We start from the raw sequence: 16,876 nt of genomic DNA, 5'->3' as shown, positions 1-16,876 counted from the left end.
GAAAGTTTTGTATCCTGCTATGAAAGCTCTGAAATAGAACTGATCTCTACAGACATCATGAAAACAGACATCCCCAACAAACTAAAAACCTATTCCCTGAATACAGGCTTAAACTCCTGACCTCTGCTCACTATTCTGACCTATTGTTGAATAGTTATTTGTCCAGTACCAACTAGAAACTTGAAACTGTGCCTCTTACTCTACTTATCTAGATTTGAAAACACTCCACTTTACTCAGTTCACTGTTGGGCACAACAGCATTCCTCCACTCCTGATACCTGGGCTTAAGAATTTTCCTCCATACCTGTGCTCGTTCTACTCTTTCTCCAAGCAGCTACTAAAAGCAATTAAGAGAGAATATCAGGCAAGACAGTCTTCTGATCCACCCTAATCCAGCAATTTTTATGTGCACCTTATCTATCCTACTAATCCTCAATCCTCCCTTCCATACACACTTATGCAGCCTACACTACAAAAATATTCACTCGCCTTGTACAGCTCCACATCAGAGTACTGATCCGTTAAACAAGGCTTGTCAATCATTCTCTGCACTTGGAAATTCATTACAAGAAAAGGATTGTGTGAGGGTTTTTTTTCCTCCAGGGAATGACGCCACAAGATTTATACCAAAACAATTATTCCTGACCATTGCTAGATCAGTGAACTTCCAAAAGCAGGGTGGGAGAGAGGCTATGTCAGTGAAAGTGCAATCAGTATTTCTACAGATATTGTTGTTTTCAATGTCAGGTGGGTATCTCCAATCTTTAGAAATCAACACAAACTTTACCATGAAGCATAGTACACAACATAACAGACCTACAAAGGCAAGGAAAGAAAAAGACGACTAGAGATTACATCAGTCATAAAAAGAGTTTGTCATTCTCTTCCATTTCTGCACATTTCCTTTTCCAGATTATGCCCATATTGCCCTCTCATTCAGCAATCATGGATGAAGCAGTTACAGAAGTGAGAGTCTTTACGAGACTCTACACACAGGTACCACATTAAAAACCTGCATAAATAATTAAAATATAATAATGATTCATGCACACTATGTAAAATCTTATTTTTGATAGCCATCTTCTAAGAGTCTATACCCCTCCTAAGCTTATTCTAGATAAAAGCTCTTATACATTAATTAATCAAGGGAAAATTTAAAGTCTCACCACATCTATTACAATTACACCATGACTTTATGAAGCACCCCTTCCAGTAGCAATGCACAACAAAGCTTGCCCCTGCCACTGCTTGCAGAATCAAGGCTATAGACTACAACTGTAACAGCTGACTTGCAATCTAAAATAGGAAGATCTGAATGCACAACAAAGTAAAATTTCTAAAAGACTAAAAGTCATAAAAAAGTTCAGCACCAGCCAAGTGCAAAACAGCTTTCTGTAGGTAATCTGCCTGCAGGATCACACTCAATTAAGTACTGTTACCCATCTCCTTCATTTCTTTCAGAAAGGTCTTCCTTCCAACAGCGAAGAAAGAACCAGTATTTTCAGGTAAACTAGTTTTTCAATCCAAATGCACAGAGGGATTAAAAATGGGGTTTACACTGGAACCTGTCTACTCCGTGAAGCTCTCATAAAATTGGAACAGATACTTAGCTGTTACCTGGGAAACAGCAAGTAAAGTCCTGTGTAAACTATTAGGTCATTTAGCAACCAGAAAATTAGAAACTAAGAGTAGCTCAGTATAAAAATTATTTACTGCAATCCACAAGACAAACTCAGTCTCCAAGTACTTCTTTGAATCAAGTGAAGCTGAGTTAAGCTTTCAAACTTGGGATCTCATTTCAAAAAGAACTTTCAGGTTCTTCTAGAGAAACACTATTTATGCCTTTACTCAAATACAAATCTCAGCATTGGCAACAGCTGTGTCCTGAAGTATGCAGAAAGCTACAGATCTGGTGTACATGCCAACAAAGACCAAAGCTTATGATACATATATAAAAACTGCCATGTATCCAACTTAATACCATTTTCAAGTGGCATATCCCTTTCTCTCCCTTTGATTCTAGCCCAAGTGTGACATGAAGTCCTGGGAGCTTTTCTCAAGCACTGTTTCCAAATAAATAGAGGAGGTCAAGCAATTCACATAGTATGATATTTCTTTCCAGGTAACTGACCTGCTCCTTATCTACATAAGCATATTTTCCCTCTCCTCAAACTTTCCACTGCAGTTACTACTGCTGCTGCAGCTCCAGCTGTATCAGCCCTGAACACGACCCAAGGAAAGCCAAGTAGGCTGCTAGCATTGTAGCAGTCACATCGTGTAAAATTGCTGTGAGCAGGATGAGACAGTGATGTGCTTGAATGATAGCAGCTGTTCTGTGCTGGCATCGCCACAAGCAGAGCTGTAATCACAGCCAGGTGCAATGGTGGGAATTTTGGGGCATAAAGGCTACGCCTGCACCTGTGGCACTCTGTAACTTTCAGCCATGCAATATTTGTTTTTTAAAGACCATCTGTCATTTTGACAAGCTCCCTACCTAAGTGTCAGCTGGAGCAAGCTATCTTTTGCTCTTCCTTAACAAGGCCTTTCTCCCCTTTGTACAACATCCACTTCAAACCTTGTATGCGCTTCACAAATAGAAAAGGATATGGTAACTATGGTGTAGGAACCACTGAATCATAAGAATTTGCAACACTCCTAGTTACTATGATCAAAGCTAAATCCTTTAGGAAGATTATCTGCACCAGAACCCTGAAAAAAATCCTGCAACTTGAGTACTTTTATATTTCATCCCTGAGATGACGAATGATTTCCCCTGTTACTGAGAAGGGCCACATTTAACTACAGTGAGAACATGCTAACAGGGGCTGTTGTGTTTCTTGATCCATCTATGCAGCTTCGGGCCTGCCAAGTAGCTGCGAACGCAACCGTCTATAGCCAGAGACCACAACTCCGAGGCCATTAAAAGGAAGGTTTATTCGGAAAGCGAAGAAAAAAAAGAAAACTAGTCCTACTCAACCACTCATGTAAACAATGCGAAGTACATGCCTCACAAACACGGGGTAGGAGATGCCAAATACGCTCGCGCCCCAGCACCCATCATCGTGTGACACGGCAGAGGGGCTGAGCTCGGAATTTGGCGATGATTTCACCGCTTCTCTAAAAATACCGCTCCAGGAGGAGCCGGCGTGCCCGGAGCGGCGCGTACCGCGGGCATGGAGCGCAGCGGCGGAGCAGGAGCCCCTTCTCGGCGGCGCGGCGCGGTGCGGTGCGGTGAGGAGCGGTGTGGCGCGGCCAGGCCAGGGGCTGCCCCGCTCCCTCAGAAGTTCGCCCCCTTCCCCGGGCAGATGATCGCTGCCCGCACCGGACCCGCGGAGGCAGAGCGACCACCACCCAACCCCACCACCATCACCCCCCACAGTCCCAATCCCGGCTCCCGTGGCCGTTTTGGCATTTCCAGCACCGCTCCGGCTGCCCCTTCACGCTAGCGTTTCAAGGCGGGCACGGCTCTCTCCCAACTGCGGCCGTAAGTGCCCGCCGCGGGACGCGTTCGCTGTCCCTCTGGAAGGGAAAGGGCTACGAGTCATCCCGTGCAGAGCTACCGGCGCGGCCCCGGCAGGTGCCAGGGGCGGCGAGAGCCCGGCGCCCCACCCCGGCCCCCTCGCCCCGCTGCCAGGGAAGTTGAGCGCAGCGCTCCCACGCCGGGCAGCCCCCCACTTTTTCGCGGCCCCGCTGGCCAGCGGCAGTGCCCGCAACCGCCCGACGCCCGCGGGTTGCGGAGCAGGAACACCTACCCGGAGAGCTTCCCAATCTTCACAAAGCTAAACACATCCATCCATGCAGCCGGCTAGCTCTGCCCGTCACACTCACTCACTCCAGCGGCGGCGGCGGCAGCAGCTCCATGTCGGGAGAAGGTTGCGTCCAGCGGCAGCAACAGCCCTTGCAAAGACAGGAGCCGGCGGAGGCAGAGGCTGCTACCCCCCTCCGGCAGGGAGCTGGGCGTGCAGCATCTCGCAGTCACAGCTTTCATCTGCGCGCAGCCCTCCCACTCTGCTCCCCCTCCCGCCCCGCTGCCTGCCTGCCGTGCACCCTCCCTGGGGTAACTGCAGGAACGAGGAAGGCGCTGGGAGCCTCCCGGCAGGAGAGCTGCCCTCCGCCCGGGCCCCCGCCGCGCCGTGCCGCGCACCGGGAGGCTGAGGCGGCAGCACTCCGTCGCCCGCTGCCTCTTTGCAGTATCCCCAAAGGAGAAAGGCGGGGGGTACTGAAGAAGGTGGAGAGAGTAGAAAGGGGAGTTTCTCCTCTCACCGGCAATGCCTCACCCTCCCGTGGAGGAGCGGAGGGCGCAAGCGGCGGCCCGAGCGAGCGCCGCCCGCTGGCTCCGGCCCGAGGCGGCGCGGCGGCCGCCGGGAGCGGGCCGGGCCGAGGGCCCTGGGCGGCCGCCACCGCGGAGCTGTCCTCGGGGCTTGCCGCGGAAGGAGGGCAAGGGGCTGGCGTTGTGCGGGATGTCCTCGCTCGGCACGCCGCTGCTTCCCTTAGTGAGGGGCGGCGGGGGGCACGCCTTAGGGAGAGGGGAAGAGCAGCCCCGGTGAGCGAGAGGCGGCTCCTCCCTAGTCGAGGGGCAGCACCCTGCGCCTTACAAGGGGACCGGAGCCCTCCTCCAAAGGAAAAACTGGGGAAAGCAGAGGGTTCTCTTCCCCCTCGCTGGTTACCTCCCCTCAGCGACCGCACTGCTCCATGCTTTCCTCCAGGATGAGGACAGCCTCTTGGTATTTGGTCCTGAAGTTGAGTGGTCCTCATGGTGGATGGATGACAGGCAGCATGGCTCAGATTTGGTGCCTGGCTCTTGTCACCATCCTGTGACCTCTCTACCTGTGCCAGAAAAGACTTGGAGGAATGAAGTCCTTATCATGAGAGGAACATGGCAAGGCCAGTTTGTAGCAATGCAGTTAAAATCAAGCACTCTTTGTATCACATCTTGTGGAAAAATGTCCAGATGTCCTGACACAAGAACAGTAGGGACACAGTGCCTTACACTTCTGCCCTGCTTCAGGCTGCAAAAGAGGAACAGAAGTTTAGCTATCTATAAGCTTCCTGTGAGTGAGCAGGACAGGAAGACAGGTGAAATTCAAAGTCATCTTCACACAAGCTCTGCACTGAAATACAATAATCCTCAGCATGGTAGTGAGTTTTTTCCACCTCAGTGTTTTTATTTGTTTTTTTGTTCAGTGCATAGATTGATAGGCTGTTTACTTCCTACCTTTACAGAGTTTCTGCAGGTTTGCACCAGCACCAAAACCAAGAACTTAAGAAATGGTAAAATTATATAACTTCTTAATTGGAAAAGACCTTTAAGAACATCAAGTCCAACCACTAAGCTAACACTGCCAAGCCCACCACTAAACCATGTCCCTCAGCACCTCATCTACACAGTTTTTAATATCTCCAGAGATGGTGACTCCACTACCTTCCTGGGCAGCTTGTTCCAGTGTTTAACAACCCTCTTAGTGAAAAAGTTCTTCCTAATGTCCAATATAAACCTCCCCTGACTTGAGCCAGTTTCCTCTTGTCCTGTCATTCATTACTTGGGAAAAGAGACCAACCCCCACCTTGATACAACCTCCTCTCACGTAGTTATAGTGATCTTGTCTCCCCTCAGCCTTCTCCAGGCTAAACAACCCCAGTTCTCTCAGACAGTTCCAGTAGAGTAGAGCCCAACATGTAGACTCCAGCAGCCACATGAAAACAATGCACTTTTAAAATATTAAAACTGGTATTGATAAGAGAACAAAAAGAACAGGCAGTACAAACACTGACTGTAAATTGGCTTTCAAACTATTCTTTAAAACAGTAACAACAAAGAATGATTGATCATCTATTTACACTGGGAGAACAGTGAACCACCAGCTAAAACAACACTTGATGGCCTACCATGGATTTAAACAGTTTGGGCATATTCTGAAGTGCCATATGAAGTACTTTATGCTAGTGCATCAAAATATTTATATGGTTCTTACATGTAACTGTATTTATTTATTGTTATACCAGATTTTTTAAAACTGCAGAACCTGTGCCTGTCATTCACGCTGTTCTATTGATTGGTAAAAGTTACAAAGATAACACAGTTTCAGCTGGTTAGAAACTGATTTATTTATAAAACTGTCATTATTTATTTATAGACTGAGGAGATAGGCCAAGATCCTACAAAGCTAACTGAAGCTGATGAAATGATATACCATATATAAAATTAGGCACATATGTTCTATATCAAACAAAGTTCCTCTCTTGAGCACTTCATGCTCCAAGGCTTGTCATATAAAGGTGCCTTAAAGCATAGTGGTGAGAGCCAAAGGAATGAAGAATTTCTAAGGAATCACTAGAATTTTTGTGGTTTCATCATTTTTTGGTGGAAAGGCAAATACGATCCTGGCATGTATTTGAGGTATTTCCAATAGAGGTGTGTAGGAAAGCAGAAAGCATAAAATCTGATCAGAAATGCCATACTCAGCTTATTTTAAAAGTGCGTTTGAGAAAAATGAGAGCAGGTGCAGAATGATGCTAAAAGGATATTAAAGGTAATGAAGAGTCAGTCTTATGAGAGGAGGCTGAAAGAACTTTGCCTAGAAAAACAAAGACTAAAAGGTGAAGAAGATTGTTGTTTATAAATATATGAGTACGATAAACACAGGATGTGTACCCAAAATGATAGGGCTTTATGGAAAGTCATTACAATTTGCAAATAAGCTGAAATTACCTTCTCTGTCTTTGGCATTCCAAACAGATAGGTAAAGTATTGCTATGTTTATAGCTACTTCTAATTGTTTGTTTTCATAGGCAGAATCTATTGCAACAGTACAAAATTTCCAGAAAGGCTGTAGGGATACTGTTGAAATGGCCAATGTCCTGGAGATCCATTAGTAGCAGCGTCACAGTAGTCTTATTCCCAGATATGCAGACATGAACAGAGAACCTGGACCAGTGTGCTTCTTCAAACTCTGCTAAATACTGGTAATTACTTGGAGCTCTGCAATGTGAGAATCATACATGAGGAATAAGACTGGGATACAAGAGTGAGCACTTCAGTTCATGATTCTTTGGGTTCTGGTGTCGCAGTAACTGGATAGAAAACTATGAAGGAACTGTTGGAAAAGATGAAAATTTACCTACCCAAAGAAGCAAGGTGGTGAGCTTTGTCCTATTACAAGAGTAAATATTGATATATGTAGTTTAAACTGTCTTTGGAGTCATCATCTGTACATCAAAATCATATTTGGGTATAATATCTTCACTTACAGGAACATCAACTAAACAATGTGATGACTGAACTCTTTCACATACATTTATACCTTCTAGTGACTACAGCAGGATTCTCCTCAGTAACTCAGAGTCACCTCAGGGGCCCAACCTCAGCTAGTCAAACTCTACCTCTGTAGGATAAGCATCTTTCATTCCAAACTTTCTCCTCACAGAATAAAGGTGATATGAATTGCCTTTTGCAGGTGCTTTATTTTCTCTGTCAGCTCCAGAGAGAGGTAGCCTAGATGTGTATCTTTGGCTAGAGGACTGTCTTCCAGATGTCTAATGTCAGGTGAAATGAGACCTGTTTGAAAGTGACAAAAGTACGTGTAAATGCCGAATGAAAACAGACAGCCAAAGACAGCAAAACAACATGTATTTAGTGACTCAGTAACAACCAATAATTGAACATGATATTCTTAATCTTGAAACAGGAATCTGACATCAATTCCTGGTTGAATTCTTAGCTGTCTTTTTTTAGAATAGCATAGTAAATACTGCTTTTTGAGAATGCTTTGTTACCATGTAGCATTACCTTTTTATTGCTTTAGTCCAAAGTAATCCAGTTAGGACACTTAATACTAATGTTTTGTGTAATCGAAGATGTCCTAGTGCAGACAGTAGGCCAGTAAAAGCCTTAATTTCATATAGTAGGGCAGTTTCATATGCATTTATAGAGAAGATGGTCTTTGTCTCATTTTACAACACTCCTTGTTCTAAAGGAAATGATAGACATATGTAATGCACATCGGAATGTTATGGCATCTTAACTTTAAAACCAATTACGTCACTGTAAAGACCGTAATTGTTTTGGTCCTAGGGAACTGCTGCGAAAATGCAATAGAGACACCTTTATGAATGGTGTGAAGAAAAATTTATTTCTTTGTTCCTATAGAGTTTTTCAATCTTTCTTCTGAGGCACTGAATACTCTTTGGATGAATATGCTTTGGCCTTTTTTGGATAACAAACAGCAAAAACTTTTAGCCCTGCAGCTGAACCAGTAATATCTGTTTTATTATTTACAAGATGACTAGAATTTAAATGAATATAGGTAGGATCCTAAACCAAAGCTTTCTAAACCAAGCTTCTCACAAGGTTTCCTCTCATATAAATTTAAAAAAAAAATTCCATCTCTATAGTTGTTTTTAACACTAGTCAAGGGGTACTTTTGTAATGATTTGTAAGCTTAAAAAGATACTTAAAGGTATTGTATCTTACCTTCAAAATGGTTTTAAATTTACCAAGTTGGAATGATATTTTACCCTGAGATAATAGCTGAAGGTCCCATGATTTTTCTACAGCGCTTGATGGTATTACTCATATCCAAATGGCAACAAAGTTTAGAGGAATGTGATAATAAAATCCATTGAGTAATGAAGTGTTAATACATAGCTGTCGATTCTAAGTTGCAAAGAGATATTTTGTCATTGTGATCCAGTACTCACTGAATGTTATTTCTAAAGATAGTTGCATATGACTGTGTCTTCTAGTAAGCTCTGTAGTACTCTGGGCTACTTGTATTTTAAATGTTTACATTCTTGTTTCAGCCTTGAAGCTTCAAAACATGCATTTTTTGTAGGATTTTTTTAAGTGCATAAGGGTGCATACTATCCCTATACAAGTCTATATAAAACCATTGTAACTTTTAGAGAATTTTCTCTGAGTTTACATTTACAGCATTATCAAGAAATCCCTCTGCTTACCTTGAACCTATACACTGAGCTTCTACATATCATTTTTGATATCTTTAGCAAATAGAGCTTTATCAGGCATATTTTTGTATTAACCCAGGCAAATTGTTAAACACTGAAGGTTTTGCTGTATAGTTTAGTGCGGTAAACATGACATGTCATATACAAAATTATGTCACAGATAGTTGAAAACTTAAATAGTAGATAAGATTTTCTTTCTTGCCAGTTAAGAAACAAATAAATCTGAAAGCTGAAAGGATACTGAAATGCATGGAAGAAAATAAACAAGGATATTAAAACTGATGTGACAATTCTTCAGAAGCCATACATAAATACTCAAACCTATACAGGCAGATTGGTTAATAAGACAGTTAACAAAAACTACTGGTTGGCGTTATGAACTGAAGAGTCTTACAGCATATTGAATGTGGAACATTAAAAATAATGTTTTTACATATTGCAATAAGCAGATAACATCAAGGTAAGGAACGGGACCTTAGGCAACACGAAGATAACATTTTCTACTTCAATGAATAATACTAACACATTAGTTATTTTAGAATAAACCCATCTTTATAAAAAGGAATTCACTTTTCTAAAATGGATATGTATGAAATATTCTAAGCAGAATATGGAAAGAGAAGAGTTTTCTACCGTGGCTCTTTTAGTGACAAAAGACCCAATTAAAAAAACTCTTTAAGTGCTTATAAGATCAGCTTTATAGACTAAGATGTATCTGAAACAACTGCAAAGTTAAGCATGTGTTTAAGTGTTTTTTGAATAAATATGATTTCACTTATCATAAGAAAATATGTAAAGATGAATCAGAAAAAAGAAATGTAAAATGTTAATGTGCAAGTAAGTGTGATTAAGATTTATTTTCAATAAAGGGAAAAATTGAAGAAAAAGTAAAACCATATCCACTCTTTCTCAAGGCAAATCTGAATTCTACCATCTTTTTTTTTTTTCATATTGAAAGCAAAATGGTCTGCAGACTGAAAATTTTGTGGCAACCTCATAGGAGATTATTAAAGTATGCACTTGAAAAAATTAAAACAACAGAGTTACCACTGAAGGCTTCCCAATATTATCTACCGTGTTATTTATTTGTGATTAAAATCATCAATAGTATGATGAGTTTAAAAATCAGAGGAATATTCTGTTTTTTCTTAAGACATCACTAAAACAAACTAAGGATGAAGCAGTTATATTAGAAACATATTGAGATGGGAAGACCTTAATTTTGGTTTTAGTCTGAAGTTTAAAATCTTCATAAATATTTTGTAATTATTACTTTTTGCCGGTATCAGAATACGATTTCAGTTAAGGCTTAGAAATTTGCCACCTTGTTTGCTCATGAACACAAAGTATTTGTTAAAATTTTCCTGTCAGAATGGGACCTTACCATGAAACTGAAGAAACATTGTAGACTTTTGTTTTGTGTAGATTTTCCTGGGAAATGTCTGAAACCATCTGAGCTGAGAGGGGGAAAAGAAATTTCCTGAAAGCAGAATAACTTAGAGGAGAAGAAGGGGAAAAAAAGCAGATTTTCACAATTAATAGAAACTTCACAGACGTAATGTTTGTATCTGGGTGCCAAAATTTGGTTTTCTCAGTCCATATTGAGGCACTCGCAGATAGGTGGCCTACTTGTCAGTAGTACTAAACATTCCCATCTGAAAAAGAAATTGCTAGTTATTTCTGAAAACCAAGCAGCCTATACAAAATTGTCTGAGCATCTGAAGAGCCAAACTTCATCACATAGTTTTGAAATTTTCAGCCTATATTTTTAAAGATCACACTCACCCCGTTTTATCCACTAAAAATTGATCTTTAATTGCAGGTATAATAAATCTAGACCCATGAATTATATGCAAGGTCTCAGGAAGTGGGTAATTACTCTTAGCTTAGGCAAGATACAGTGCACTGAAGCTGCTGTTTCTGACCATAGCACCAATGGAACACCCAGACTGTGTGGATCAGGGTTTGTTCTCAGTGTAACTGTGTGTATTCAAGGTGTGTACAGGCAAGTATATCATGTGGCTTACATTAAGAATGCTGTTTCTTCTAGGTAGAAGAGAAGACTGCAAATTTGTCTGTAGAATAAAATTCAGTAAGGTAGTTACTTGTTCAGCATACTGAGTGACATGACAAGGAGTCCTGCGTGGTCAAGGCACTTCTGTTAATAAACAGGTGAGCACTGGGGAGAATCACTGGTGGTTTTCATTTTGTTCAGGCTATGTAGTACTGCTTCTAGAACAGAAACTAGGTCCTTAATGTGGCTTAAGAAAAAATACTGGAGAGGAATTATCATAAGAATGCAAGTATGGAAAGACCAGTGGGAGCTGCAAAAGTGAAAGGGACAATAACATGGAATCATAGAATCATTACTGTTGGAAAAGACCTTTAAAATTATTGAGTCCAACCACTACCCTTACAATGCCAGGCCCGTCACTCAAATAAACCATATTCCTCAGCACTTCATTTATGTGTCTTCTGAGTGTCTCTAGGGATGGTGACTCCACCACCTCCCTGCACAGCCTGTTCCAATGCTTAAAAACCTCTTGGTAAAAAAGTTCCTAATCTCCAATCTAAACCTCCCCTGGAGGAACTTGAACCCATTTCCTCTTATCCTATTGTTCATTACTGGATAGAAGAGATTGATCCCCCATCTCACTACATCTCCCTTTCAAGTAGTTGTAGAGAGTGATTACATTTCTTCTCAGCCTCCTCCACATTGAACATCCCCAGTTCCCTCAGCCACTCCTCTTAAGACTTCTTCTCCAGACCCTTCACCATCTTCATTGCCTATCCAGCACCTCAGTGTCCTTCTTGTAGTGAGAGGCCCAGAACTGGACATAGTATTCAAAGTGTGGCCTCATCAGGGCCTAGTACAGGGGGACAATCACTTCCTTAGCCCTGCTGGTCACACTATTTCTGATTCAAGTCAGGATGCCATTGGCCTTCTTGGCCACCTGGGCACACTGCGGGCTGATATTCAGTCAGCTGTCAATTCACACCGCCAGGTCCTTTTCTACCAGACTTCTTTCCAGACACTCTGCCCCAAGCCTGTAGTATTGCCTGGGGTTGTTCTGGCCCAAGTGCAGCACCCGACACTTGGCCTTGTTTAACCTCATGTGATTGACCTTGGCCTATTGATCCAGCCTGTCCAGATGCCTCTGAAGAGCCTCCTTTCCTCAAGCAGGTCTACGCACCTGCTCAGCTTGGTGTCATCAGCAAATTTACTGAGGGTGCACTCAATGCCCTCATCTAGATAATTGATAAAGATGTTTAACAGAACAGGCCCAAACTGAGAACTGAGCCCTGAAGAACACCACTGGTGATCAGCTGCCAACTGGATATCATAAAGTTCACAGAATTTTCTTAGAGAAGTGTGAGCAATTTTTAAAATGCACTGCAGTCAATAAGAGATACTCTGTAATTTAGGAAACTATTTCCTTACTACATTGTACAGGCCTAATGATTTCAGTTAGGAGGAAATAGAAAACTACCCTTGTAATGTCCATCAGCAAGTGGCCTATCATATGGCCGAGTAATCTGCACGTAAAGGCACTTATGCCATGTTTTCTGCTAACAGATATCTCTGCCTAGATCATTAAGAAATATTGACAAGAGGGTTTCACATCTGCGCTCTCCAGCTACCAGTTCCAATCTGGGTCAAATTTAAGTATTGTCTTCATGCTCATTACCTCAGACCTGTCTTATCCTTACCCCTTTGCAGAAACACTGCATCCTGAAGTGTAAAGCAAGGAAGTCAGCTGAAGAACATTCCCTGGGGAAGGCTATTTCAGCCTAGATCATGCACCTTGATCATGCAAGTGGATATGCACACCTTCTGGAGTCAAAAGGGAGTCAAGGAGCCAATGCCCAGCACAAGAACCATCTCTGTGCCGATCAGCTTACATGGTAGAGACATTTTAGAGCACAATGCAGATCATTTTCTTTGTGCTCCCTAGTAGAAACAGTCTTTAGAATTCACTGACATTTAATCATCTGCCTCATATCACTCGCTTTCAGAGTAGCTATTTTGGTGCTATGTGGGGGTTGTCACAGAAATGGTTGCCTAATTCTGATCTAAATTTTGTAATGCGCACCCAGATCTGCTGATAAGCATTTTACAATCAAATGTGGTAATAAAGGAATTAAAAATTATTCTGTTTCACGAAAGAGCACTGACATACTTATCAGATATTCCTCGCTCTTGCAAAAAGAAACCTAGCGCAATTTTCACAGAAATTATGGGGAAATGGTCATACATCAATACACAAGTCCCCACTGCCTGCCCTATCTCTTTAGTTTCAGCAGTCACAGGTGAATGGATTTTCAGAAGGGTTGAAGAAATCAGGACTTGTTCCGTGTAAAGAACAGGCATCAGTATTTTCAAGTCACTACTGGCCTCATAAAATGGCTGAGAACTATTTTGAAGCTTAGCAGTCAGAAAAGTATCAGTGAAACTGCCAAGAAGCTTGCTGCTTCACATAGCAAGGAACACAGATCTAAATGATATTTTTCCTTTTTTCTTGCAGAGGAGCAGTAAGGTGGGGAAAGGGAGTGGGGAAAGGAGGTGCTCACTCTATTTTCACTGAAATACACTGTGGCTGTAGATTTGAATCAATCCAATGAGAGCTTTATAAGTGGTTTTAAGGTTATATAAAAGCCTTGTTAAAGATTTCTTGTATTTCTCTGCTGAGAGTGGACAACTATATATTTACAAAATGCAAATAGCTTTTTTTTCCCCTGTATGATTCTTTGAAAGTTAGGTTAGTGTGTGTCTGTAGAAGGCTCAGAAATAAAAGTTTTGTCCAAATGAAAGCTAAACCTAAACCCTAAAAAAGTAGCTTTTTAAAAGGGAGACAAAATAAGACGTGAAGGCAAATGCAATTTTCTGAGTTCTTCCAAGCCCATGTGTCTTGAAGGACAGTCCATGATTGCAGCTAATGTAGTAGCTTTCTGTGATGTAGCCCTCAAGAAGTTCTCCTCTTCACCTCCAAGCCTGCTGGGCTGCTCTCTCATCCTCACTTTAGTCTTTCAAATCATTCATGAGTTCCAACCCCTCTGCTACAACTTTCTTGCTCACTCCATCCTGCAGTCTCCTGACTCTTCTCTTTTTGAGGATTGTCAGTAGCCCTAAGGGAAGGAACAAGTTTCCCTTTCTCCAACAATCTCCCCTTCCTCCAAGAGGTCCCTCTTCTTAAAAAGAGCACAACACACACTTGGGAAACCTAAATCGAATGCATATGAAATTCCAAGCTAAGTTCCCCCAGTCTCTGAGTATTATGGTTTAAGGCTGTCTAAAGAAACACATCTATGCGAGAGATGAACGATATCTGGTTTAACAAAAACTCAGAATTAAATTGGTTTAGTATAGTTTAAAAACATGTCAAAAGATTGAGTTTTATTTTAAACATACAAAATTTCAAATATATATTTAGCTGCATCAGACCATCCACTTGAATAATTATTCTGGTTGTCTGTCAGACCAACTCGGTAATGCTGTCCATCCTCAAGAGATCATTTCTCTTGTGTCTCTGCCAGATGAATGGCCAAACTGTCAAAAAACCATTGCAGTATAAAGATGAATTAGAATCATACCGTAGGGATCACGACTACCCAGATCAACTTCCTGCTTAAGATGTTTGCCACCTATTTGTGAGGAACAAACTCTAGTCACTTGAAAGTCACCTTAAAACTGTAGCTCTCTCCAGGTCTCTATTAAGCAAGTGGAGACTGACTAAGCATTTCCTGAGGGCAGTTGGTCCTCAGCATCTAAGGTCTGTCTTTTATGTTGTTTGGATTGAGTTTCGTTTGTGGGGGTTTTTTAGGGGTGGATAGGGATGTGTCCCTATCCCAAACAATACTTGTTTGTGTCTATGCTGAGGTAAGCTTGTGCTATTCATCAACTTGGCAATCAGAGTCAGCTGAAGAGTAAAAGAAGAGGACTATGGTCTTGTAAACTTTGTGTTAAGAGGAGTACTGTTATACCAAATAGAGTGCTTCCATAGTTGAATCCCCACTCAGATGTTGGTGCACACCATCATATACAGTTTTGCCTTAATTTCTCAGTATGGTTTGAGACAGGCTATCCTGCCTAAAGAGATTTCCAGTCTCTTGGCACTTTTTCCATTTTGCACTCTAACCTGGTTTCTGGCTTCCTGTTACACTTTTGTAAATGTTATCTCCATTTGAGTCCAGTCCTCTATAGATTGATACATTTTCCTTTACCTTTTCATTCATTCTTCTTAGCATTAAAATATTTGCAGCCCTGTTTGCAAAGGAGATAAAGTGTGCAGTAGTAATAACACTGCAGTCATTTCAAGTCTAGATATGTCTGGGCAAACTGGAATGATTTGCCACTGAATTCAAATCAAAGTGTCTTGCCTTATTTAAATGGAGATACAGTTTTAAATGGAAAGCTAAAAGCAGATGACAGATGAAAGGGCTCCTTAGGAGCCCTGGCAAGTTTATTAAAGTTATTACTTATAATGTAATTTTTGGAGCATGTAAAGAGTGTGTGGTCAAAAGACTGCAGAGGCTGCTAAAATATCTAACCTGAAGAGATTGCAAACCAATGGTCTGATTCAGGCAAAATATCCAGCAAAACAAAATAACAAATGTGTGCAAATAAAAACTTACAATAAAGGAAATGTAGGCACAAATTATTAACTCACATTCTTTGTATCTATAAACTGATCATGCAGATCTTATCACCATAAACATTCAGAAATTATGGATCATAGCCCAAAACATCACAAGACCGACTTTAAAACAAGATTTTAAAAAGTTGTACTTTATAATTTGTGTCCTTTCTAGTCTCTAAGCCTTTAGAGACCTCTCAGTTAATTCTTTCAAGGTTTAATCTGCAAATCTGAGGACTGGAAACATATTTAGTGCTATCAGAGCTTTTAGACAATCATGTTTACTAAGAAATTAAGTTTTTAAGGAAGAAAACCCACAAAATATCATGAGATTAAAAATAAAAAAATGACTTGGCATCTCAGAGCTTTACAAATAAAGGATAATTCTCAGATCACTTTCAGGGCAAAGAAGTATTGTTCTTATACCCTTTCATTACTTAGGAAACAAAGTGGGTTAGTTTTCTAATATCTACCAGACAATATTCTAAATGAGTACAAATAAAATACAACATAAAAAACGTATTGAACAAAATCTCCATAATGAACTCAACTAAATACACCTTATGCATCTAGCACAAATTTCTGCACGCTCATCTGTCTCTTCTCACTACAATAAACTGGCTTCTTGGACAACTCTTCTTTCATTTCTTCATAAAGTTATTACTGCACGATGGTTAAAGAACTGTCTAATCAGTAATTCTATGCAAACTAATGCTTTTCCAGTGTTACAAATGACAAAGTTCCTCCATAGAAACAGTGGCAGAAGCTTAATAGGAACTTATCCTCATGCCTGAACAAAAATGGACTTTAACTCCAAAGGAGAAGGCTCACTATCCATTGCAAATTACATATTACATTTAACTGTAATGCTCTATAATCTCGATTCTTGTGTAATTAAAAGAGTCTCCTCACCAAGGTTCATTCATTAAATGATTTTTCATGTCAAAAAAATGCACTTGGAATTTAATCTAGGGACAAATTTTTTATGTAAGTGTACTCAATGCAAAGCCAAAGTTGCTCTTTCCAAGTCTGTCTATCGAATGAGGTGGGCAGCCATACTTCCCCAGTAGAGACTGGTGGGTAATAAATAAGAGTATTAGCTTTGAGAGATTTGTATTAGTCCAATGTGATGAAAAGGGAACAAAGCTAGGGGTAACTTTAATGTTGCATTCATACCACATTCATTCCATACATCCAGATTCATCCAACTCTGCACTTTCCACTTGAGATGTCAGCTACAAACCTCTGTTCTCCACAACTACTGACTGATCTTCTGC

The 16,876-nt window shown here is 41.2% G+C and overlaps 1 protein-coding gene across 1 annotated transcript in view; it reads right to left on the bottom strand.

The window, feature by feature from the left end:
• Nucleotides 1-3,891, bottom strand: part of FRMPD4 (FERM and PDZ domain containing 4) — a 303,831-nt gene extending 299,940 nt beyond the window's left edge. Inside the window, exon 1 of the mRNA XM_061988547.1 lies at nucleotides 3,753-3,891. Coding sequence (XP_061844531.1) covers nucleotides 3,753-3,793 — 41 coding nt within the window. The 5' untranslated portion in view covers nucleotides 3,794-3,891. The remainder of the gene's footprint in view (nucleotides 1-3,752) is intronic.
• Between the last annotated feature and the right edge of the window lie 12,985 nt (nucleotides 3,892-16,876).

The sequence above is a fragment of the Colius striatus genome, chromosome 1 (genome assembly GCF_028858725.1).
Source record: "Colius striatus isolate bColStr4 chromosome 1, bColStr4.1.hap1, whole genome shotgun sequence".
NCBI classification, from domain to species: domain Eukaryota; kingdom Metazoa; phylum Chordata; class Aves; order Coliiformes; family Coliidae; genus Colius; species Colius striatus.
This window is presented reverse-complemented; position numbering and strand designations above follow the sequence as displayed.